The sequence below is a fragment of the Perca fluviatilis genome, chromosome 12 (assembly GCF_010015445.1).
Source record: "Perca fluviatilis chromosome 12, GENO_Pfluv_1.0, whole genome shotgun sequence".
Classification (NCBI taxonomy): Eukaryota; Metazoa; Chordata; class Actinopteri; order Perciformes; family Percidae; genus Perca; species Perca fluviatilis.
This window is the reverse complement of record NC_053123.1, coordinates 22,615,456-22,638,650: the sequence shown is the minus strand read 5'-3', so window position 1 is coordinate 22,638,650 and position 23,195 is coordinate 22,615,456. Positions and strand designations below refer to the sequence as shown.

The 23,195-nt window shown below is 40.8% G+C and overlaps 3 protein-coding genes across 4 annotated transcripts; all 3 read left to right on the top strand.

Moving 5' to 3' along the window:
* Nucleotides 1–405: 405 nt before the first annotated feature.
* kbtbd7 (kelch repeat and BTB (POZ) domain containing 7) lies at nucleotides 406–4,086 on the top strand. The gene has a single exon (XM_039817197.1). The coding sequence runs from the start codon at nucleotides 810–812 to the stop codon at nucleotides 2,682–2,684; it is 1,875 nt and encodes a 624-aa protein (XP_039673131.1). The 5' UTR covers nucleotides 406–809; the 3' UTR covers nucleotides 2,685–4,086.
* A 1,871-nt stretch (nucleotides 4,087–5,957) lies between these two features.
* Nucleotides 5,958–8,958, top strand: zgc:101559 (uncharacterized protein LOC492776 homolog). Of its 2 annotated transcripts, none has more exons than XM_039817195.1 (2): nucleotides 5,958–6,254; nucleotides 7,630–8,958. In XM_039817195.1, the coding sequence occupies exons 1-2, from the start codon at nucleotides 5,997–5,999 to the stop codon at nucleotides 8,068–8,070; spliced, it is 699 nt and encodes a 232-aa protein (XP_039673129.1). In that variant the 5' UTR covers nucleotides 5,958–5,996; the 3' UTR covers nucleotides 8,071–8,958. The 2 variants fall into 2 exon arrangements, with proteins under 2 accessions (XP_039673129.1, XP_039673128.1); XM_039817194.1 differs by having other exon boundaries at nucleotides 7,624–8,958.
* A 577-nt stretch (nucleotides 8,959–9,535) lies between these two features.
* Nucleotides 9,536–23,155, top strand: katnal1 (katanin p60 subunit A-like 1). The gene is given in 11 exon segments (XM_039817196.1): nucleotides 9,536–9,648; nucleotides 10,206–10,379; nucleotides 10,845–11,005; nucleotides 13,098–13,266; nucleotides 13,401–13,469; nucleotides 13,580–13,750; nucleotides 16,254–16,412; nucleotides 16,533–16,659; nucleotides 16,891–17,025; nucleotides 18,043–18,169; nucleotides 20,234–23,155. Coding segments are annotated over 11 exon segments (1,497 nt in total). The 5' UTR covers nucleotides 9,536–9,642; the 3' UTR covers nucleotides 20,433–23,155.
* Nucleotides 23,156–23,195: the final 40 nt, after the last annotated feature.

Below are 23,195 nucleotides of genomic sequence, written 5' to 3'. Positions count from 1 at the left end.
AAAGTTAATATTGGCATTCATGGTTCTTCATACATAATTTTGAATCAATCATGGATATTTAACGGAATCAATCCGAATAAATCCCGATCAATCAAACATAACTTGACCCACTTGACACCTTGACACAAACCAATCAGAGAAGTGAAGCCTATCCTAGCAAGGTTGTGTGAGCCAGAGCGGAAGCCAGGTAAGATTGCCTTCAAAGTAAGAAATTTCATATTTTCCACTTTGGGTTAAAAACACTAAGTTAAGTAGTGAAAGGTGGTAAACGTGACGTCTGCTATCAGAATCATTCGGCAACATACAGAATTGTATATGGAGTAAAAACAAAGAAAATTCGCTCAACACTTGTACATCAAATGAGGTTTTATTTTGGCAACTTCTCCCGGAAAATGTAGTTCCGACCCCCGAACATGGATGTATTAGGAGAACCGTTTGACATTTTAAGAGAGCTCTGACACTCAAAATAGATATCAGCAAATTCAGCGTTGATCGGAAAAAATCATAAAATTGATACTACGCTCACAGCGACTCTAGGGGTACAATTTGTGGATTTAATCGCGACATTATGATCAGTTGGAGGCCGAGAACTGTTGGCTTTGAGACACACGGCCGACCGTTCAGCTGGTAATGCAGCGTAACGTTATTTTTCACAGCATAGGTTTGTATTTTCTTTTATATTAAACGGATGTGTCATTGTCAGCGCACAGACCCTTTTGCGATATTGGCCATGCCAACTGCGTGACAGCGTGTTAATTGACACCCTCGCCGACCTAAAATAGCAAATTGCTCACTGAGTTTGCAGCAATATGGCTTCGGCGCTGAATTGCTTCAGTGGTCCCGAGGTGTTGGAGGACGTGAATCACGCTCGGGGTTTGATGGACGAGTTGAAATTACTGTACAACTGCCGGCTGCTCGGCGACGTAACTATCGGAGTTGAGTGGGAAGAGGAGTCCCTGGAGCACGGCGGGGAGTCAGCCAGAGGTGACATTGACCAACTTTTCCTGTGCAGCCTTTGCAACGTCCTCGCCGCAGCCAGCCCTTACTTCAAAAGCATGTTCACCGGGGGGTTAAATGAGAGCATGCAGCAGAGAGTGGTCATCCGCGGGGTGGACTTTGAGTCCATGTCTGTTATCATCGACTATTGTTACACTGGCAGGGTGACCATCACGGAGAGCAACGTCCAGAGGCTGTACGCAGCGGCCAATATGCTCCAGCTCGAGTACATCAGGAAAGCGTGCTCCAGTTTCATGACAAGGAGGCTGGACCTCTCAAACTGTGTGGGGATACTGAAATTCGCAGACACGTATGACAACCCTGAACTGAAGGAGAACGCTCAAGCTTTCATAGCCAGGAACTTCAGCCAGGTGTGTATTGGAGAGGAGCTTTGTGAGCTGGATTTGATGCAGCTGAAGGAGATGTTGTCTCTGGACACTTTGGATGTGGACTGTGAAAGGAAGGTATGCTCAGCTGCTTTGCAGTGGATAGAGGCGAATGCACCACAGAAAAGGGAGGATGCACTACAGGCGCTGAAGTGTGTGCGCTGGAACTTGTTTACAGAGAAGGACAAGTGTTACCTGGAGGGCCTTATGGCAAGGCCTTTAATTGAGAAGTACCTTGCATCTTTTTTTAACAGGTCCGCAGAGGATGGCTGTGGAATGTCTGCAACTCTGGACATACCAAAACACAGAATAGGTGTAAGTGCAAAAGAAATGATTCTCTTCTTCGGCCTACCTAATGACAACATAATGTGCTGTGACCCTTACTCAGAGGACCTGTATTTCATGGCTCCTCCTCTAGAAGACCTCAGCAGTCAGGATTACAAACGTTCCACCATGGAGTCTTTAATCGCCTGTGCCACACCTGAAAACAACTTGTACCTAGCCTCCCACCTCTCTAAACACTTCTGGCTGTACAACCCTGTGCTCAACAGCTGGCAGGAGTTGGCCGAGAGACCACTGGGGAGGATGCACTCTGGGATGGGCTACCTCAACGGTCATGTGTACCTTTTGGGAGGAAGAAATCCAGTGACTGATGCCAGACTTAAGGAGGTGGAGTGTTACAGTGTCCAGAGGAACCAGTGGACATTTGTGGCTCCTTTGCCTCATTCTTTGGGTAAAATGCAGGTGGTGGCACTAAATGACCACCTGTATGTGGTGAACAAAAGGAGAATGCTTTGCTATGATCCCAAGAGGAACCGCTGGCGCCACTGTGGGTCACTGAGAAGGGACAAGCTTCACAAGGCCTGCGTGTATCAGGACCAGATCATCTGTGTGTGTGACATCCCTGTGGTGAAAGCCTACAGCCCCACCAGGGGAGAGTGGAAGAGGTTGGGTGACATTCCCATTGACAGCCGTGCTCTAAATTACCAGGTGATCCAGCACAACAACAAGCTGCTCCTCCTCACTCAGACTTTATTGCAGCACAACAAAAACAGGGTCCTCATCCATGAATACGACCCAGCCAGGGACACGTGGAAGAACATCATGGCAGTGTATGTGTCCACCCTGGGGCCCGTGTGTGTTTCAACACGCGTGTACCCGGCATGTCTTGGCTCTGCCCACAGCTTCTCCACAGAGGAGGACGACGACAGTGGCTCCAGTGCTGACTGGGACTTTGATGGGTTGACAGACGCAGACTCTGACTCGGGCAGCTCTAGCTCTTTCTCAGACGAGAACTGGTAGTGAAATGTGTTACTGTGTCAAAGAAAGGTTTAACTTATTTATAATTGAGTGGATTTTTAGTACATGGTTCTGTGTGTCAGGAGAGATCACAGTTCCATTTAGTATTTAAGCCAGCCATTTACAGTAGAAGCACAAGCCCATCAAAATATTTACATGGACGTCTTTCTTTTCATGAGCTAATTTACTGAAGGAGAGAAGAAACTTAGCAGTTGGTTTCACAAATGCCAAAAGATAAGGGCTTTGCTGCTTAATTTGTATCATGTGCTGCCAGCATGAAGGACAGTATGATGTAGAGTCTTGTTTACACAATAACAAGACAAATACATGATAGAAATATAGCTGTTCAACAATTTCATACCTTAAAGTCATACTTTAGCACATTAATAAGGGCAGCTAAATGAAGGTTACTCCAGAGATGTAGTATTACTTTTTATTTTTATTTTTTTATAAAATTGGGGGAACTGGCAAGACACAGATTAACAAAACATTTTAAAAAATTGAAGCAGCAGAGGCTGTTATATCCTGACATTTTGTCTTTAAAGTCATCCTACACTTTCTATAACGCAATGGTTTCCAAACTGAGCCTTTGCAGGGTAGATGCACAAGACCTAAAGGAAAAAATCTAAAGTTTACTTTTTCATAGCAGAGACATTTTAACTTGTCAAATACAGGTGTTACTAATAAGATAACTAATCGCTGAAAGGCCGTTCCAGCAATTACTGCTCTGATGCTGCCAAGGCTCATTAAGCAAACCCATGAGTCAAATACAAAAACAGCTACTTTCTTTTCAGTTCCTTAAGGGGTGTGTGGCAAAAAAGTTTGAGGACCACTGCTATATTGCAAATTGCAAATTTCTTTATACTTGGTAATTTTCTTTCAGAACTATCAACACTATAAGTAACTGTTTACACAGGCTTAAATATTACTCCCCATGATTAGTAAATTGGCTTTGATGTGTTAAATCGGCGGAGGGCCCCTTTTTAATGCTCTTGGCTTTTTTTGTTATATAAAGACATGTTTGTGACAGAAATATAACTTTTATTTAGCGTGAATAAATGAGCACACCTGCTTATGATTGGTGTAAAATCATGACTGTGATTTTTGGGACATCAGGCAGCTCAAGTGCCTCATGTTTATGACTTCAAACACAACTGGGCATTTACAGGGCTTTAAAATTTGCTGTACTTTTCATGTTGTTGAATGCACATCAAGACGTCACACACGCACACACCTAGTGTTGTGAAAACTACTGTATGAAATGTAGAAGCCAATGTACTGTTACGCTCACTCAGGTTTAGGCTTCAGCGAAAGCCTGTATGCCATGATTAACTTTTTTTTCTGAGATGCAGTAAAATTGATTTTGGTGACAAATTATACATTTTATTAAATTTATTTGAAACTATTGTATGGCGTTAATGTATGTGTTTTCTTATCTGTGATTTTTAACTTAACATTTATGTTTCTATCACAGATCAAAATGTTTTTACAATGTTTTGAATCTGGCTGCACGATATGAGGAAAATATGCAATATGCGATAATGTTGAATATCGTGATACCGATATTACTCGCGATACATAAACATTAAAATGTACTCAGTTCTGCTGCGTTCAGTATTATTCTACAATACAACAAATTTCTTGTTGAATTTAAAACAAATAAAAGGAAATCCTTTTTCAACATTCTTTTATGGACAAATTGAACATTATATTGAATATAAAAGGCACCACTAAAAAAGAGTGACCGTTACATTTTAATGTGCCGTTTTCTACTGATATTTTCTTTCAACTAACACTATTGCGATATGTTGTAGCCTTTCGCGATGTGTATATTGTGGCAGTTGATATTGCGATGATTAAAAAAAAAAGATATATTGTGCAGCCCTAGTTTTGAATATTGTTTGTTCCTGATGAGTTGTTGTAATTTGAGGACATTCTGTCTACATGTAGTGAAACTGTTGCAAAGCCATCGTCCTCCCCAACCACCCCATACACTGTTACCAGTTTATTTAGCTGTGAACACAGAAGGGTCTACTCTCATTGATATAAATGCTGTAGACAAACACCTCTCAGTATATAGGCGAATGCAATACCACGAGCCACAGCCTCCAAAATTAACATACAGTTGAATCAACACCTTTGTAACACTGAACATTATATCCTTCATGAAGGTAGGATTAATTACAGGGCTGTTGTTTGAGGCTGTATTACTTTCCACTAGTTGTTGGTCTGATTTATAAAGCTGTTTTGGTGTATGTGTCAAATAAACTGATGCAGAAGAGCATTTGTGTGTGTATTTTTTTTCTCTCCAAAACTTTATTCAACAAATTAGTGTAACACATGAAGTACAAACTTAAACAATACAAGTATTGTATACAAGTATTTATATTGCTGCTTCATCTTGAACCTGAAGGTTACAGTGGGATTAGTCTGGCACTGCCAGACCTATCTCCACAGGGTTTTGGAGTAAGGTCTGGCTCATAGACTGTCTGGCTACACCACAGATACATTCTAGGATAGGAAAAAAAACACTCTGTGTTGTTTGCATTTCTTTAAACCAATTGCAATCATCTTTGGCGGCGCTAAGATCTTGACACAGCAACGGTGGCTCTGCAAAATAGTCTCGGGAAGGAACTTGTTTTGGTGGATCATTTGCACCCCGCTACTGAAAACACCACATATAATAATAAATGAAGTTAACTGTTAAAACAAATACAGTAAAGTGATCTATTTAAAATGACTATATACATGGCTAAACGTAATTTGCTCTTACCAGTGTATCACCGTTTGTAATAGAAATCCCTGCCCATCGTTTCAGTTATATCCTAGTTAGGTAGTAAATGCTGTGAACATATTCTTTGTAAATCTTTACAATCATTCTCTGAAAGAACCAAGCAGTCCTGCCTTATAGCACAATCCAAATTGTCTTTAAAATTTGCCATTTTGTGTGTAGTTTGTCATGTAAATGGCCAGACAAGAAAATTAAACTTCATTCATTAATTTACAATAAATAAAATAACAAATGAAAGAAAGAAATATTACAATTAAATTTGAAATTAATTATATAAAACACTTGCAGATAAGGAAAAACATAACAAGAAGACAATTCATTTGTTGGATATCTATATTGTTTTAAGAACCTGTTACTTTTTCATTGTTTTGGAAAAGAGGTGTGGAAACGAAGAGTTTCCTCAATAAAATAGAAAAATTACCATTGAGATTTGGCTCAAGTGATGAATAGCGTTTATGTATTGGTTCATCGCGATCTCGCGATGTTTCAGTGCCGTTCACATCCAGATCGCGAGAAGATGAGCAATGGCAACAGAAAACAAACCTGGGGACGAATTTGATACCGTTTTCGGTCAAAATGACTCCTTAGAGCTGTCTTCGCACCACGATTATGAGACTGTACAAGCTCGGATTTTCAAGATAATAGTCATAGGAGATTCAAATGTGGGAAAGACGTGTTTGACTTACAGATTCTGCGGGGGCACTTTCCTGAAAAACCCGGAGGCAACGATCGGGGTCGATTTCAGAGAGAGGACGCTGGAGCTTGATGGGGAGACTATCAAGGTGAGAGGACCCACACAAACACCTACACACACACACACACACACACCTTCATTTCTGATAAGATTAACGGATCTGCCTGATCTACGGTTCATAAGTGGACACAGTCTGACCTGGAGTCTGTTATCAGACATTCAAAGGCTGTGCATGGGGATGGCACCACTACAAAACATAGGCCTAACGTTACTTCCTTTTAAAATGGACAGCTGGTGGCCTACAGTCTTCCAATAAAATAGATAAACACGTATAGATGACGTCATAACACTTGACGAAAATATGTACAGCAAAAGTGGAACAAGTCTACATCTCTGTGGACTTTTTTTGGCAACACCTACAAATTAGATTTAACCTTTTAATCTGCCAGTCAGATAAACCTTTTTCCAACATGTTCCCTAATTTTTCTACAGCATTTCATAATACTATAAAGTATAAGGGTGGTGTGTAACGTCTTCTCTCTACCTGCAGGATTTCCCCCCTTTTCAGGAGCCTGCAGGCAGAGTTAAGGGTCATTACCTATTTAAGATAGCCCTGCTTTCCCAATAGGCATTTTTCACAGCAGACATTTAGACTTGTCATGGCAGGAAAAGCACAAGTGTTCCTAATAACATTAACTAGGGGCTCTGTCTATTCGTGTCCTAGTAAGCCATGATGATTGTGTGACAGTGAGCCAGCATGAACAATACCAGTGCCCTGAAACATTAATTTAATTATTTACACCTGTGCTTTTCCAACTGTGACACGGCCAGTCTCTTTCAGAGGCTCCCCAGTTTTTCTAATAAAACATTCATTGTCACTCTCTTGTCAGATCCTTGGAGCCAGTTTGTGACAGGTGATCTTCTATATTCTCTCATTGTCAACAAATCCCATGAAAAGACTAAAACCAACAATGAATTGGTCCCACTAACAAGTGTTTTCTGTGTATAGCATATTCCTCTGTGTTGTCCAAAAACTAATGAAAACACATAATTGAGCCACATTGTTGCACTGGGTGCCATTTTCCTTCACTACTACACACAGTAGCTTATTTTGAATTAATACCACCTAGTAATTTGTAATACCTTTGTATTAATCTGTTTTCTAAAAATAGACTCAGCAACTGCACCATTTACTCCTGCTTTAGTAATATTTGCTCAAAACTACAGTGCCCAGCTTAGGACATTACTGAGCCTTTTTCAAAAATGAAATTATATATCTCTGACCAATTGTTGAGTGCCAGAGACAGGGTAGGGAAGTGACAAAGAAAGTATTGAGAGACGGACTAACACATTGTAGCATTTTCTTGGGATTGCTTGACAATAATAAAAATATATAATTGCACTAACCTTTTAAATATTATTTAGTCACATCAAATTATTTGTTTCTGCTGTGCCAGTTGCAGATCTGGGACACGGCAGGTCAGGAGCGTTTCAGGAAGAGCATGGTGGAGCACTACTACCGCAGCGTCCATGCCGTCATCTTCGTGTATGACGTGACCAGCCTCTCCTCCTTTGAGAGCATACCTGAGTGGATTGAAGAGTGCAGCCGACACTGTGTGGGCCCCCTTGTGCCCCGCGTCGTGGTGGGAAACAAGTGCGACCTGAGGGACCGCCGGGAGGTCCCCACCACGGCTGCCCAGTGTCTTGCCGACAGCTACAACTTCCCACTCTTTGAGACTTCAGCCAAAGAACCTGCTGAGAAGGAACATGTTGATGCCATCTTTCTAACTTTGGCTTATAGACTGAAGAGCCACAAACCCCTGAGACTGAAGCAGCCAAGTGAGAGCAATGTCAGTTATCTGTGGAACCAGAGAGAGCAGGAAGCAGCAACTTGCCAATGCTGATATCCCCTCCATCCTGTATGGATGTACTCAGGAGTGTGTAGGTCATTACAGGCTTTAGGATCAATAATGGTGCTGAGGAAATCAGCATTTCTTGCTAACGCTGAGACTGAATTCAGAAAGCCCTCTTATGATCATGAGATAGAAAATGAAGAAACATACTATGGTTTTACACTTTTCCCTGCCTGATGCAAGGCACAGCTTATGACACTATGATCCTATACGTTTTCACAATATTAAATCAACATTTCAATGAAATGCATGAATGGAAATGGAGGTATGCCAAACATTTGTAGCTCAAACTGCACATAAAATCACTTTGAGTCAATGAACAGAGAATTGCAGAGTGCACTTTAATTCGTAGACAAATTATATGCAATCAGCCGTCTATAGCACACAACTTATCTACATTATTCAATGCAGACAGTAAAGGGACAAAATAGAAGTAAAGGGACCAATAAGGTAAATTGAAACTGTGAAGAAAACCGTGCAATCATTTTCTTTAAGTTATGTTTTAAAGTGATATTTCAGTTCTTAAATAAAATGCAGCATGCGTTTTGGTGCTGTTGCTGAATGTGTATTTCTCAGATATAAATATGAACATAACCCGCTTTGTGTCCACTCATTCACCTACACTTCAGTTCTTTGGAGAGAGTTCACAAATGACAAAATGTAGCTGTCTTTTGGGACAAAATGCAAATCCACTGTTCACTTGAAAAGCATGAGTGAACACATGCTCAGCTGTCTTTGAAAAATGTTATGCTGTAAGGTATTTAATGGTATGAGATAAAATCACAATTGACTTGTTTGCATGTGTACAATAATGCAAATACTTTCCAGATATTTGTGAATATGTTAAGTTGCAAATGAATAAAGGTGGTTTTATCAGTACAATTTGGATTTTTGAAGTTTCTGTTGTGTTGTTTATGATAAAACACATGCACACACACACAATGAAGGATAAATAAATATTTTGGTTGGTTGGTGAAAAAAACGGTAACTTAATCCATCCAAGAAGTGTTAAGAAAAACATGGATATTTGAATATGTGCAATTCCATTATAACCAGGCTAACTCCATCTGCTCAAGAAGACCATGCGATATGAGTGAAAGCTCCAAAACGGCTATTAAATGCACCCCGTGTAATGAGATTGTTTCCCCCATCCTTCATACTAGCGACGCCTAGTGGCCAACATAGCTATAGCTCGGATGATGTGTTCACTAAATCCTGTAAACTAGCAAATTATCTAGTTCAATGTGTGTCGCCAACTTTTAATATTATTGTGAAATATACATTGAAATGCAATTTCCGAAACGAGAATTTTCAACTGCGACAATAAAACAAAATTGATAGCGAGATTTTGCTGGAGTAATGTCAGCTCTCCAACGGCTCTATTTGGTGTTCGAAGATAACTTAACACGGTTGCCATATTTAACAACTTGTAACAAGTCCATGAATGCAGCACAGTAATCGAGCCGCCTGTATTCTTCACACGGCGTCTCTCTGCGGCCATGGTAACACTTTCCTCAACACTGGACATCTGATTCAAAAATACAACACAAACAAGTGCTTTTCATGCAGGTATGATAATTATTTCCATGTTACAAATGTAGTTGAAGAATAAAATTTTGTTTATTTTTGTCCACATGCATTGATCAACACATAACGTTACTGAGAGGAGGATTATGTGGCGTTTACGGTATTTATTGCCACACGATTCGTTTTGTTTTCTGTCTGTGGCCTAGCAGCAAGCTAGCAAAAGCTAACGTCGGCAAGATGAAAGGTTGTAGACCAGAAAAGAAGCTCATTTGAATGGTGGCTTGATTTAACCGTTTACGATTTAAAAACAAAATGCATTTAAAAATCACAGTCGGGGACAGCAGCTAACGTTAGCTTAACTGGCATGCTTCGCCGGGTGTCTAGCAGTATTATTATTATCTAAAAGGCAACTGACTTTAGAGCCGCAGCATTATGTTAAAGTAACGTTAGGATTTAGAGGACACCGAGCTCGTTGATGAAAATGTGGGTTTGACCTAACTTAAAAATGTTGTAACTAGCCAACATTAGCCAAAGCATTGATTCAATTCTCAGTCGGAAGTACTTAGCTTACTTGTTTGTTTTCCCTCTCAACCACATAGCTGTTATTCAGCATGAATTTGGCAGAGATTTGTGACAACGCCAAGAAGGGCCGTGAGTATGCTTTGCTGGGGAACTATGACTCCTCCATTGTGTACTACCAGGGCGTCATTCAGCAGATCCACAAGCACTGTCAGTCCCTCAGAGACCCTGCAATTAAAGTCAAATGGCAACAGGTGAGTTCCCCAAAATCCCTGCACATGCCATCCTTACACCAGTTATTCAACCACCAATACAGGGCAGCCTGTGCTCTGATTGCCGAAGTATTCGAAAAACCATTCTGGCACCACAGATAATCCATGGGTAGCACTAACATATATATATATATATATATATATATATATATATAACGTATTTTATTCCATCAGCTATTGACTTTTGAGCAACATCTTATTTGACATGTCAGTAGCTGTGGGTGTGACAGGGTGGTGCTCTGGTGTGCCTGGCTTCGTTAGATGTTTTTGATGAAGATTACTTTTTTTTTTTTTTATTGATCGTTTTTTTTTTATTAACTGCTGGACTTTTTGAATTGTTTATCCTGTGTTGTTTTACAGACATCCATATCAACTGCTGTATTTTTCAGTAGGACGTTCTGTGATGCAGTGCTGATACAATACTGTCTTTCTTCTGTCTGTGACCAGGTCAGGCAGGAACTGACTGAGGAGTATGAGCAGGTGAAAGGCATCATGGGAACGCTCGAAAGCTTTAAGTCAGAGAGGCCAGTTGACATTCTTGCCCCTCAATTTGAGGAGAGACCTGAGGATCCAGCAGTATGGCCCCCTCCTACCCCTGCAGAACACAGGTGTGTGTGTGTGTGTGTGGTCCACCACTTAATGGATCTTTTTTTAAACTACTATCAATTGAAACATATACAGTAGGTTAAGTTTCTAGCAAAAACAAAAATTGGCTGAGGTATTAATGTAAAGAAATACATACTGCGTTCTTGAAGAGATTGGGTTATTTTTTGGAATCTACCAGCCTGTCTGTACTCCAAACTCACAAGTTTTAAAATAAATGCCTAATCTCTGGGGATGATTTCAATCAATCTCCAGGAAGCGCATCCATTAATTCTATATAATAATATGCACGGATAGCTAAAACAATTAATTATATGTGGAGTAAAAGAACAAGGGAAACAAGACTGCAATGTGTGGGTATTTTGGGTTCTTTATTTCAGCCACCTGCTTAGGCACTGGTCTACCCAGAAAGACTGTAAAACAAAAGGCCTCTATAAGGAAAAAGTTTTAGAACACGTTTTTAGTTTTTTATTGAGATTTTAGCAGTTTAAGTCCAATGAATAGCTTGAAATGGTACAAAGATAAGTGGTGAACTGCCTGAGGTTAAAAAAAAAAAGTAAGGTTACCCAAAACTGAAAAATAATGTACATTTCAGTATTTTACAAAAAGGCCTTTTTCAGGGAACAAGAAATGGGTTAACAACGTAAAGCTGTTCTGCAGCAATGGAGGTTGATCAAGCTTTGAAAGTTGGTGCTACCAATTCCCACAGGTGTTCCAACTGGTCTGGACTACTTACCACCCCCTCTGTGTTTGTATAAAAGTATTGTTAGAACACACTGTGGTACCATACCCTCGTGAGCATTATTTGAACGGTATTGTACTGTAGAAAGTAGTGTGTTGCTATAAAAATGGTGGGGAAAAGGCAATTAACAATGGAAGAGAGACAGACCATCATAACAATGTTGGTCTTTCCTACAGAGAAATTGCGAAGAAAGTCAAGGTGTCAGTGAGTACAGTATTCTTCACCATCAAAAGGCACTTCGAAACTGGGGGAAACTCTGACAGGAAGAGGTCTGGCAGACCCAAAGCCACAACAGAATCAGAAGACAAGTTTCTGAGAGTCAACAGCTTGCATGATAGGCGGCTCACAGGACGACAGCTTCAAGCACAGCTTAATAGTGGTCGTAATAAGCAAGTCTCAGTTTCAACTGTAAAGAGAAGACTTTGAGCTGCAGGTTTGATAGGTCGAGTTGCAGCAAGAAAGCCATTGCTGAGACGTCAGAATAAGAAAAAGAGGCTTGCCTGGGCCAAGAAACATCGCCAGTGGACTACTGAAGACTGGAAGAAGGTGCTATGGACTGATGAATCAAAATTTGAAATCTTCGGTTCATCACGCAGGATTTTTGTACGCCGTCGAGTAGGCGAAAGGATGGTTCCTCAGTGTGTGACATCAACTGTCAGACATGGAGGAGGAAGCGTGATGGTCTGGGGCTGTTTTGCTGGATCCAGGGTCGGTGATTTGTACAGAGTGAAAGGCACCCTGAACCAAAACGGCTACCACGGCATTTTGCAGCACCATGCAGTACCGTCTGGTATGCGCCTAGTTGGTCAGGGGTTCATCCTACAGCAAGATAATGACCCAAAACATAAGTCCAAGCTATGCCAGAACTACCTTAGCAAAAAAGAACAAGATGGTAAGCTTAAAAACATGGAGTGGCCAACACAGTCACCAGACTTAAACCCCATTGAGCTGGTTTGGGATGAACTGGACAGAAAAGTGAAAGCAAAGCAACCTACAAGTGCCACACATGTATGGGAACTTCTGCAACAGAGTTGGGAAGAACTTTGTGAAGAATATTTGATTTACATTGTAGAAAGAATGCCACGAGTGTGTTCAGCTGTTATATCTGACAAAGGGCGCTACTTTGAGGAGTCCAAAATTTAGAATACATTTTGGTTTATAAATTGATTCCATGATATTTTTTTTTTAACTTAAATTGTTGATTTGTTATATTCTTTCATTTCAGAGTACAATAAGACATTGAACTGCATGAATTTCAATAAAAACCTGGAAAAATTGGGGTGTTCTAAAACTTTTGACCAGTAGTGTACAAAGCGACATTTTGTGTATACTTTTATTCCTGTGTGTCTCTGTAGGAATCTAATTGCAGTGAAGCGCCCCAACAGTGCGGCGAGGCAGCATAGGAAGGACTCCCCTGGTCTGCAGCATCGAGGGGCAGGGCCAGGAGGCCGCGGTCAGGCCAACCCTAAACCAGACCGGCCGGGTTTGAGAGACGCCCGAGGCACAAAGGCCAAAGATGATAAGGTTAGACCACTGCAGTTAAGTGGACTGAAAGATGGATATGTGAGGTTCTTAAGAAAAAGAGTCCCTCTCTCTTTGAAAAACACCTGTTTTGGGGATTTATTCATCTGTTTTCCTTCTTTCTTTTTCTTCATCAGGGGAAGAAAGTTGGTGGAGAAGCGGATGTAGAGCAGAGGAAGTTTGATGGCACGGGATATGACAGCGACCCGTGAATCACTGGAAAAAACTCAAAAAAAAAAAAAAAACTAGAAGAAAAAGCCCCCCCCCCCCACCCCCCTTCCTCACTAAAAAAAAAAAAAAAAAAAAAAAAAAAATATTATTTTGCTGTCGGGAAGTTTCTTTTGTTAGCACTGCTGACTGAGTTCTCTGGATGAACTGTAGGGACGACATTGCTGATCTGGAAGATGCTAAGAAGCTGCTGAGAGAAGCGGTGGTGTTGCCCATGTGGATGCCAGACTTCTTTAAGGGCATTCGTCGCCCCTGGAAGGTACACACACACACACACACACACACACACACACACACACACACACACACACACACACACACACACACACACACACACACACACACACACACACACCCCATCAGAGTCCTGCAGCCTGTTGCACCAGCTGAAAGAAAGTTTAATACAAAGTTAGAGTGTAAAGTCAACACTAATGGCAACACTGTAAAAAATACAAAGAACAGTCTTTTTAAAGCAACACTAGAGAACTTTTCCCGCTTCGGTCCCCCTACAGGTTTTCTCATTGGAACTACAGCTCGCGCCGGGTAGCGATATGAGGATGGATAAGGTTATGTAGGCTACATATCTGATAGACTGGAAAGAAAAACGATATCGCTCAAATAGGTAGGCTAGTATCTGGAAATGAAAATGCATCTATAGTCAGGGCCTCAATATCATCTCCCGACGTATGTTTAACTAACAAACTAATACGGGGTCGTCGACAAAAGGAAATGCCATGTTTTGAGAAAAAAATAGTCTACCTAACACGGTTAATAAACCAACACTGTTTTGTATTCATGCAGATAACATGCATGAATACAATGCGCCTGATACAGACTGAATGAATGAATGAATGAATGAGGAAATGCGCACTGTGTCAGAGGGAGGAGACTGAGAGAAGAAAACCTGCTCCCGACCAGGTTATGTCCACAGGCTCAGTTACCATAGTAACTGACTCTGAGGTTAAGTTCCCTCTCTTTCTGAAACAGGCTAGAGTTCCCCCTCTCTCTCAGGTTAGATTGACCTCCCTTTCTAAAACAGAAAACTCAGTTTCCCCTCATCTCAAGGTTAACTAACTCAGAGTTTTCACTAAACCTGCTCTCTGAAACGGACCCCTGCTCAGGGGAGGTGTACATTTTAAGACCATTCTTTACTCTACGGTATAACTGACTTGTAGGGTTTAACTCCCACACTGTGCTCAAACTAAGCCACATTTGAACCTGCTGGTTCTTTTGCTCAAATATGAACACAACGTTAATGTGAATGCTTACACATGTTTGCATCACTAACATCCTTCATTAATGGGCTCGCTCAGTCACGCTGCCTCTCAGTATCTACATGACTCTTCACACCAGCCTCTGTTGAACGTCATCATGTGAGGCCCCATCCCCCTCAGGCGCGCCATGTGAAGGTCAATACTTTACCGGTTTTTACAGCAGCACAGTGCCTTTCCTTTTGCCTGATATATGCATGCGTAATTTTTTTTTTTTGTAAACATGTAATTATTGAATTTTAATTGTTTACAAAAATACATGTTCATACACTTAACAAAGCATAGAACAGTCAAACTTTAAAAAAATCCACTCCCCCCACCCCAAAGGAAAAATAAATAGTTTAAAAAAGAAAACTGGGTAACGACATTATATAATCATACACAGCTTAGCATCACGTGGTTAAGGAGGTATCGACAGTTAAGGACATATCGCCTTCAAGTTTCCAGAGTTTCCTCGACTTCACAGTTCTCCAAGAATGCAAGAAAGGGATTCCAGATCTCTTTGAATTCGGCTGATTTCTTTTTTTTGTGTATGTTAACTTTTCAAGGATAAGGCATGCTGATAGTTCTTTCAGCCAGCGACCAACAGAAGGGCTCTTGACATCTTTCCAACAGAGAGAAATCAAGCGTCTAGCTTGTACTAAACATAGTCTGTAATTTTCCTCTCTTTGCTGTTTAACATACAGTCCTTTGGATACAAATTTAAGAATGCAAAGTGCAGGATTGTCAGGCACTGGATTTAAGGTCATCTTAGAAATACATTTTATAACTTCATTCCAGAACTTTTGTATCTTAGGGCAGTCCCACAGACAATGAAATAAGGTGCCCTTTTCGACATTACATTTAACACAGATATCAGGAATATTTGGATTCATCTTATTCAGTCTTTCCGGAGTAACAGAAGTCCTCATAATCCAATATATGCATGCATAATTTAACTCTTTACTTAGTCAGAGCTCTTTTTTTAGAAAACTGAAAGTGCAGTAAAATGACTGATTAATAAGTTAGTTTAATTTGAGATGAAGTTCGTGATTGTTTTATCGGCACACAGGTAAGCTGAAGGTATATGTTTGACATTCAGTATAGAGGTCTGTGCAGTTTTGTTTTGTCAACCCTCTACTGCAGGATTTCTAACTATCACTCCCCGCTTACTGCAGAATGAGCCATCCCACTCCCACCTTCTCCTGCTGAGATTCTGATCAATCCTGCCTGCATCCGTGTTTTATATATCAAATCTGTCTGAAATATAACACACATTAGCTCGTATGGATTCTAAGGCAGCAGGGACTACAAATACATAAAAATGTTATGGATTGTGTCACTGGTCCTTTTGTGGTTTATGTAATCTCCGTAGCAACAGACACAAACCAGATAGGGAAATGTCAGACGTCAGAGCGGCAGTGATGGTCCTTGATGTTTACTGAAGAGATTTGCGTCAGTGTACTGTCTGTGTGATTTTATGTGTCCTAAGTTTTTAACGTTTTGTTTTAGGGCGTGTTAATGGTCGGCCCTCCCGGGACAGGGAAGACCATGTTAGCCAAAGCTGTGGCCACAGAATGTGGGACTACTTTCTTCAATGTGTCCTCCTCCACCCTCACCTCCAAATACAGGGGCGAGTCCGAAAAACTTGTTCGTCTGCTGTTCGAAATGGTACGATTATCTACATGTATTTGGTCTGTTCAGCAAAAACCTCACAACACCAAACTCAAGATCAAAACCTTTTTGTTATCTGGCACAGAAAAAGTCTCTTAAACAATTTTCTTTACTTAGGCTCGCTTTTATGCACCAACAACCATCTTCATAGACGAGATTGACTCCATCTGCGGCAGAAGAGGAACATCTGATGAACACGAAGCCAGCCGCAGGGTCAAATCAGAACTTCTGGTTCAGATGGATGGTGAGTGGAATAGAGTGCATTCAAGGATTTTTTTTTTATAAAATACAATCAAAAGCATAAATTCTACAGTGCAGACCTGCTTTTCTTATGGTATTTGATATCAAAAGTCTTGTTTGGGATACAATCTTTGTTAGATAATGTGAAACATAAAGATCACATGTCATATGAATTATATGGTAACGTGCATATATAATTTAATTGTGTTGTTGTTTGTGTGTGTTTTGTGACCAGGTGTCGGGGGGGCTCTGGATAATGATGACCCCTCTAAGATGGTGATGGTCCTAGCCGCCACCAACTTCCCCTGGGACATCGACGAGGCGTTACGACGACGGCTAGAAAAGCGGATCTACATATCCCTGCCCACAGGTGACCTCTTCAAATCAAGACGCACCCTAGCGGCAGCAAATGTAATTTTTAGGGTTGTCTAGCAACTCTCCGTTGGCTTGCAAGCTGGAAAAACCAAACTCTAGTCAGGCCAATCACATCGTGTATAGAGTCGGTGGGCGGGCTTAACATAATGACGGCAGAGTTGCGACGGTTCCGCGTGAATTCCCTGCTACTTGAAAACAAAGAAGATGGCTGCTGCTGCTGGCGAACAGCGGCCTTTCGAATCGGCTTTGGCCGCGAAGACAACCGTTTATCCCGCCCCTCGGATTGAGTTCCCAGACCCAACATCTTGATGTGGGTCTGGCTTGTCAGTCTACTCTTCACACACTGTAGTAGCCTAACCTATAGGCGCCGCTAGCGAGGGGTTTGGGGGTGCTGTAGCTATCCCTAGGATTCCCATAGCACCCCTTTAGCACAGCCAAGAAACTGCTGTGGTTTCTAAAAACATATTTTCATTATTGTGTAAATACAATAGTTTTATATTTGGGACATGAATAAATACATTAATAAAACAAACCGATTATTTTTAGAATAAAAACATAAAGCCAACATAGGTGATCGTATTCAGCCAATGGGCGCAGCACACATTCAACTTTTGACATTACTTCTGCAGTAAGGTATTTACACAGAAGAAGAAGAGCGCAATATTTAAAATTTCTTGGCTGGTATTTGAAATATGTTCGGTGGGCTAAACAGAGTTTTATGGTGCTGTTGTATCGGCAACTTTTGTGCATAAAAAACAAAATAAATAAATCTCTCTCTCCCTCTCGCTCGCTTAGCCTAAACCGTGGTGTGTGTGTGTGTGCGTGTGTGCGTGGGCGATGGGTGTCAAGGGGAACTTGACAGAGCACCCTAACTGAAACATTGAGCAACCCCATTGCACCAGCAAAAGAAAATCTCTGGCACCGCTACTAGCCTAACCGAGGCTGCACAAAACAGTCCTAATATCTGATATATAATAATAATAATAATATCTGTATGTTTTTGTGTGTGTAGCTATTGGTCGTGTAGAGCTTCTAAAGATCAACCTGAGGGAGGTGGAGTTGGCTGAAGATGTGGACCTGGACTTCATTGCTGAGAAAATCGAAGGCTACTCTGGAGCGGACATCACCAACGTCTGCAGGTGTGTGTGTGTGGTAGTGTGAGCACTTGTGCGAAATGACAAAAATCGAGAAATTGATAATCAGTTCATCCTTCATTCCCTTCACCTCCTAATACAATAGCACTCATAAAGACAAGCTAAGGACAGACATGGGACAGGCAGAGACCTGAAGAGAAGTGTCTCAGCCCCTCTGACTGGTATACATTTAACTCTTTGGAACATCAAGGACATAGAAATGCTTTTTTTTTCTAACTGGAATTTTGTAAATAAAACTACTCGGCTACAGATTGTCTTCCAAATGATGGTTGTTATATCTCAGCAATCATGAGTGCATATGTTTCGAGGAACGTTTTTCTGTATTAGACATTTTGTGCGAGCGTGAGACAGATTGCAATCTTTTAAGTATTTGCATATGGCCCTGAACCTGAATCACTAACAATGTGAAGTTTGCAGGCATCACTAGCCCTATTGTCTATTACTTACCGGCTCTAACTGTGTATGTATTAGGGGTGTGAATATTCACTGGTCTCACGATTTGATTTGATTATGATTATCCTGTCAACGATTCAATCCGAACCGATATCATGATGCCTCACCTCCTCAATATTATTATATAATACTGCGACACATGGTTTTCATCAACAAATTCATGCAGTCAGATATATTATGAACTCCCTTTTTTTATTGTATCTGCTCTTAAAAAAAGACACTTCCTGAATGTAACGGAGTTTTAACACCGCTGACAAAAGGACAAAAGGCAACAGACAAAAGGCAAAACCAAAAAAACGGAAAATCAACAAGTAACATCAGTAGGCAATAACTGATTATGGTCTGTCACTGCATCAATGCAGAATCATCCACGTCCGCATCATGATGCATCATTGCAATGATTAATTTCAACACCCCTAGTATGTATGTTTATTGATTTTATCATTGCACTTGCAAACTCACAAAAATGGCTATTAAATCAATCACAAAATGCGCAGGTAGACATTCAGATTGGTCTTTAAAACAGTGAGATGATGATGATTGATACATATGTAGCATCCTCATTACCATGTAACACACACCCTAAATATAGACGGATAATACCAATGATTATTTTATAGTATGCAAAGATTATTGCAATATGTTTATGCTGAACATTATATCTAACAGTTGCTTTAGCTGAACACTTCTCTTCACCACCGTGTCCTTGGTCTGGTTCTTTCTACTGTAGTTATGCTGGGAATGGCAGTTATTTTATGTTGTCTCTGCTTATCTCCGGCTTGCATTGTGTGTGTGTGTGTGTGTGTGTGTGTGTGTGTGTGTGTGTGTGTGTGTGTGTGTGTGTGTGTGTGTGTGTGTGTGTGTGTGTGTGTGTGTGTGTGTGTGTGTGTGTGTGTGTGTGTGTGTGTGTGTGTGTGTGTGTGTGTGTGTGTGTGTGATCCACACACAGCCTGTAGCCTGCAGAATTTCAGCCAGACTCTAACTAAACAACTATGTTTTAGGGATCAGTGTTATGTATAAGTGTGTTTTGAACACCCCTGCCCCTCTTTGCTAGTCTGGCTATCACCAGTCCAAGCTCAATAGATTTAAGATTGAGCATTGGTCTGGGGAGTCTGCTCTGTATTTTCTACTGCACAAGAGGTGTGATCAACGGGCATAGTTCAAATGACTCTGCACGCAATTGGGCAGTCCTTCAACCAATCAGACCAACGATCCGGGTCGGTAGTAAGGCAAACACATCCTTCTTTTGTAGGAATTGTTCCAGGGCAAGTTTCTGTTCCGTTTTCAGAGAAAACTTGCCTTTTTGAAATCTTTTAAAACAGCAGCGACAGCGGCATCAACGTGTTGCTGCCGCCATGTTGAATGTAAAGAAGAAGCTGCTTGCCGTCGCTTCTATCGTCATCGCGTTAATCCCGCCAATAGCGCGCCAGGTGGATAAGCCAGTTTGTAATTGGTCCCACGCAGATTTGTAAGGGAAGCAGGATAGAATAACGTACAGGTTTCCAGCCTGAGCTGCAGGGCGAAATCAAATCACCGGCAGATCGGGCTGGGTTTACCCAGTCTACCTCTTTGCATCTGTCTTTACATGTACATCAGGGATGCGTCCATGATGGCAATGCGTCGTCGAATCCAAGGCCTAAGCCCCGAGGAGATACGAGCTCTGTCCAAAGACGAACTGCAGATGCCTGTGACCATGGAGGACTTCACCCTGACACTCAAGAAGATCTCAAAGTCTGTCTCTTCTGCAGACCTGGAGAAATACGTAGCCTGGATGGCTGAGTTTGGGTCAGTATAGAGAACGGTACCATTTAGACCCAGAGGGACCAGGACTTTAAAAGTGATGAAAGCCTTGAAGACAAGGGACTAAGGAGTGTGTGTCACGGAGTGGAGTGAACTCTAGTGTTTGAACCAGGCAGCACATCAGGGATCAAGATTATACAGGGGCTCAAGTTCCCATCAGAAGACTGGTGCCTTAGAGAAAGCACTCCTGCCCTTGCGCATACTGTCCCCTCGTTGTTGCTTCAGCACAATTGTCCATGTAGAGACTATCAATTGCCCAGCTGCTGACTGACTTAAGTGACCTGAGAAAGAAAGGGGGAACTTTTAATGTAAAAAGTAGCCTATTAGATACAGGTAGACCAGGAAATGCACTCTAGTTTTATTACGTTAGCTTGTTATACAAGTGTTCCACATCCACTTCACCAAATAAGCTTTGCTCGTAAATTATCCGTTTCAACCTGATGAATGCCAACTGTTTACAAGTAGGTTAGCGTTAATCCATGCCCCTAAAATTGCTATAAAAGAGTCCCTGTTTCTGGGTTTCAAGTTTCATTGAAAATTCCAAAGATTAAAAAGAATTTCACACCGCTGAGCTTCATATCCTGCTGTCAGAAATCAGCAGTCGAAAACATAACAAGTTTAGCAGTCAAAGTCGTGTTAAGAGACCTGAAATGATAAAAAAAAATGTAAATACAGCTGCAACAACAGAGGATGTTCACAGGGAAAGCGTCCTGCTTAAAAACCTTAAGGCAGATGTCACCAAACAGATACTGAATCGTTAGGTTGACATGCCAATATACTGTATGCCAGTAAAACCTGCAGTGATGGTCATGATCATTCAGATGAAGGTATTCTAATTTAGATTTCTGGCAAATGCAAGAAGTTTCCTTAAATCACTTGCATGTGCCACAGAACAAATCTGTCAGTACTTTGGATTCTTGCACGAGGCCCTTTCTCTTAAAGAACTGTATGTTTGAGCACTTTTAATGTTTTTCCTTGAGGATGTGCGTACTACTGACTGAACCCACTTGAAGAACCACAATGTCTTGTGTTTTATGTAGCGACTAATTATGTGTTTGTATTTTGTTTGTTGGTTTTAATTTGTTTTTAATTTTAGTTCAGTGGAGAAAAACAAATGTAGGCAAGCTAAAAGAACATGGCTCCTGGACCCATGAATATTTTATTAAAGCATACCGTCAATTCTTGCCTAAAATCTTGCCTACTTAATGGTTCTTTTTAATAAAATTACTAAATTGATCACCCAAAAGTGAGTGAGGTTTTTAACTATCTTGTTAATCGCATTTTCAAAGCAAACAAAAAATGATTCCATGATGCTGAAGCTATTGAGAGATAGAAAGAAAGAAAGAAAGAAAGAAAGAAAGAAAGAAAGAAAGAAAGAAAGAAAGAAAGGAATAAATAAAAATATAGTATGGAAGTAAATTCTTGGAAATAGTTGCTTGACCAAAAACAATCCCAACTGAAGGCCCAGCTTTTTCCAGAGCTTTTAACCGTGTCACGCCGTCTTCGTCCGCAGATTGAGTTTGCTCTGTTGTCATGGAGATGGATCTGTTGACATCTGAGTTTAGAATGAACTCAGCACTGTGAACAAGAAATCTTAAAGGTGCTATGGATGACATCATAATCACTACATCTCTAACAACTGAACCATCTCCATTTAAGACTTTGTGACAGGGTTAAAAGCGCAGTAAAAGCTTGTAAATTGACTATGAGTTGCGATTATTTTGTCAAACTATTATTGTTTTGATATATTAAACCTGTGATGTGAGCTACAAGATTAGAAAAACTTGATACTCGCAAAATAATTGATTCTTGACAGTATGATCAGTACTTTGGCTATAAAGTAATTTAGAGATTTGCTCATGTTTTTCGATCTGTAGCAGCTGTGTAGCAAAAACATTAAGCAGTGACATTGTATAAAACAATGTGTATATATGTTTGTGTATTTTTGAGATGAATGAAACAGTAGTGTATGTACATCAGCCTGTTGTATCATCCTGACAGGCTGTGCCCTGTTTTATCAGAATACACTGTACACCTTTTACTATTGGATGTCATTGTTAAGATTTTGTGAGATGCACTCTTTTACATATCACATTTTTTTTTTTTTTTTCCGTCTTTTTATTCAAAGCAACTTACAATTGCTATATATCAGACGTCACACGCCTCTGGAGCAACTAGGGGTTAAGTGTCTTGCTCAAGGACACGTTTGTTGATGTATCGCAATGGGAATCGAACCCGGATCTCCCGCACCAAAGGCACGTGTCATATCCACTGCACGGTGCCATCACCACCCTCTGATGTTGCTTTGTTGTTTTCGTTTCTTCAGCAGCACTCAAACACTTTCTAGGTCAACAGAAGTGCTTTTCCCCTGCTTATTACTTTTCAAATGTAGGACAAATTATACAGAGCACTTGTCTATGTGCTGGTTCTCAAATTGTTAACCCCTCTTGATGATTTGTCCTTTTGATGAATCCAAAACGGATTTTACTGCAGGACAAGCAGTCCAGTGTACCCCCTAATTGCACTGCATTGTATTGTAAGGCTGTTATAAAATATTGGTTTTACTGTTTTGAAAGCTAAACATGTTCCAAAACCCCTAAATGAAAACGGATTTGTCCCCATAATACAACACACCTTAAGTTGAGCTCTTCAGTCTGTTATCTGTATCCCCATAAAGCCTTTAATCAGTTTGCCGTGTGATTAAACATTTTTTCTTTATTTATGAGGGTTATGTTTTTGTTGTAACGGTTTTAAGGAG

Coding starts and splice junctions, on each gene's coding strand:
- kbtbd7 (XM_039817197.1), top strand. CDS start 810: ATGGCTTCGGCGCTGAATTGCTTCAGTGGTCCCGAGGTGTTGGAGGAC.
- zgc:101559 (XM_039817194.1), top strand. CDS start 5,997: ATGGCAACAGAAAACAAACCTGGGGACGAATTTGATACCGTTTTCGGT. Junction 6,255..7,623: donor TTGATGGGGAGACTATCAAG/GTGAGAGGACCC, acceptor CTGCTGTGCCAG/TTGCAGATCTGGGACACGGC.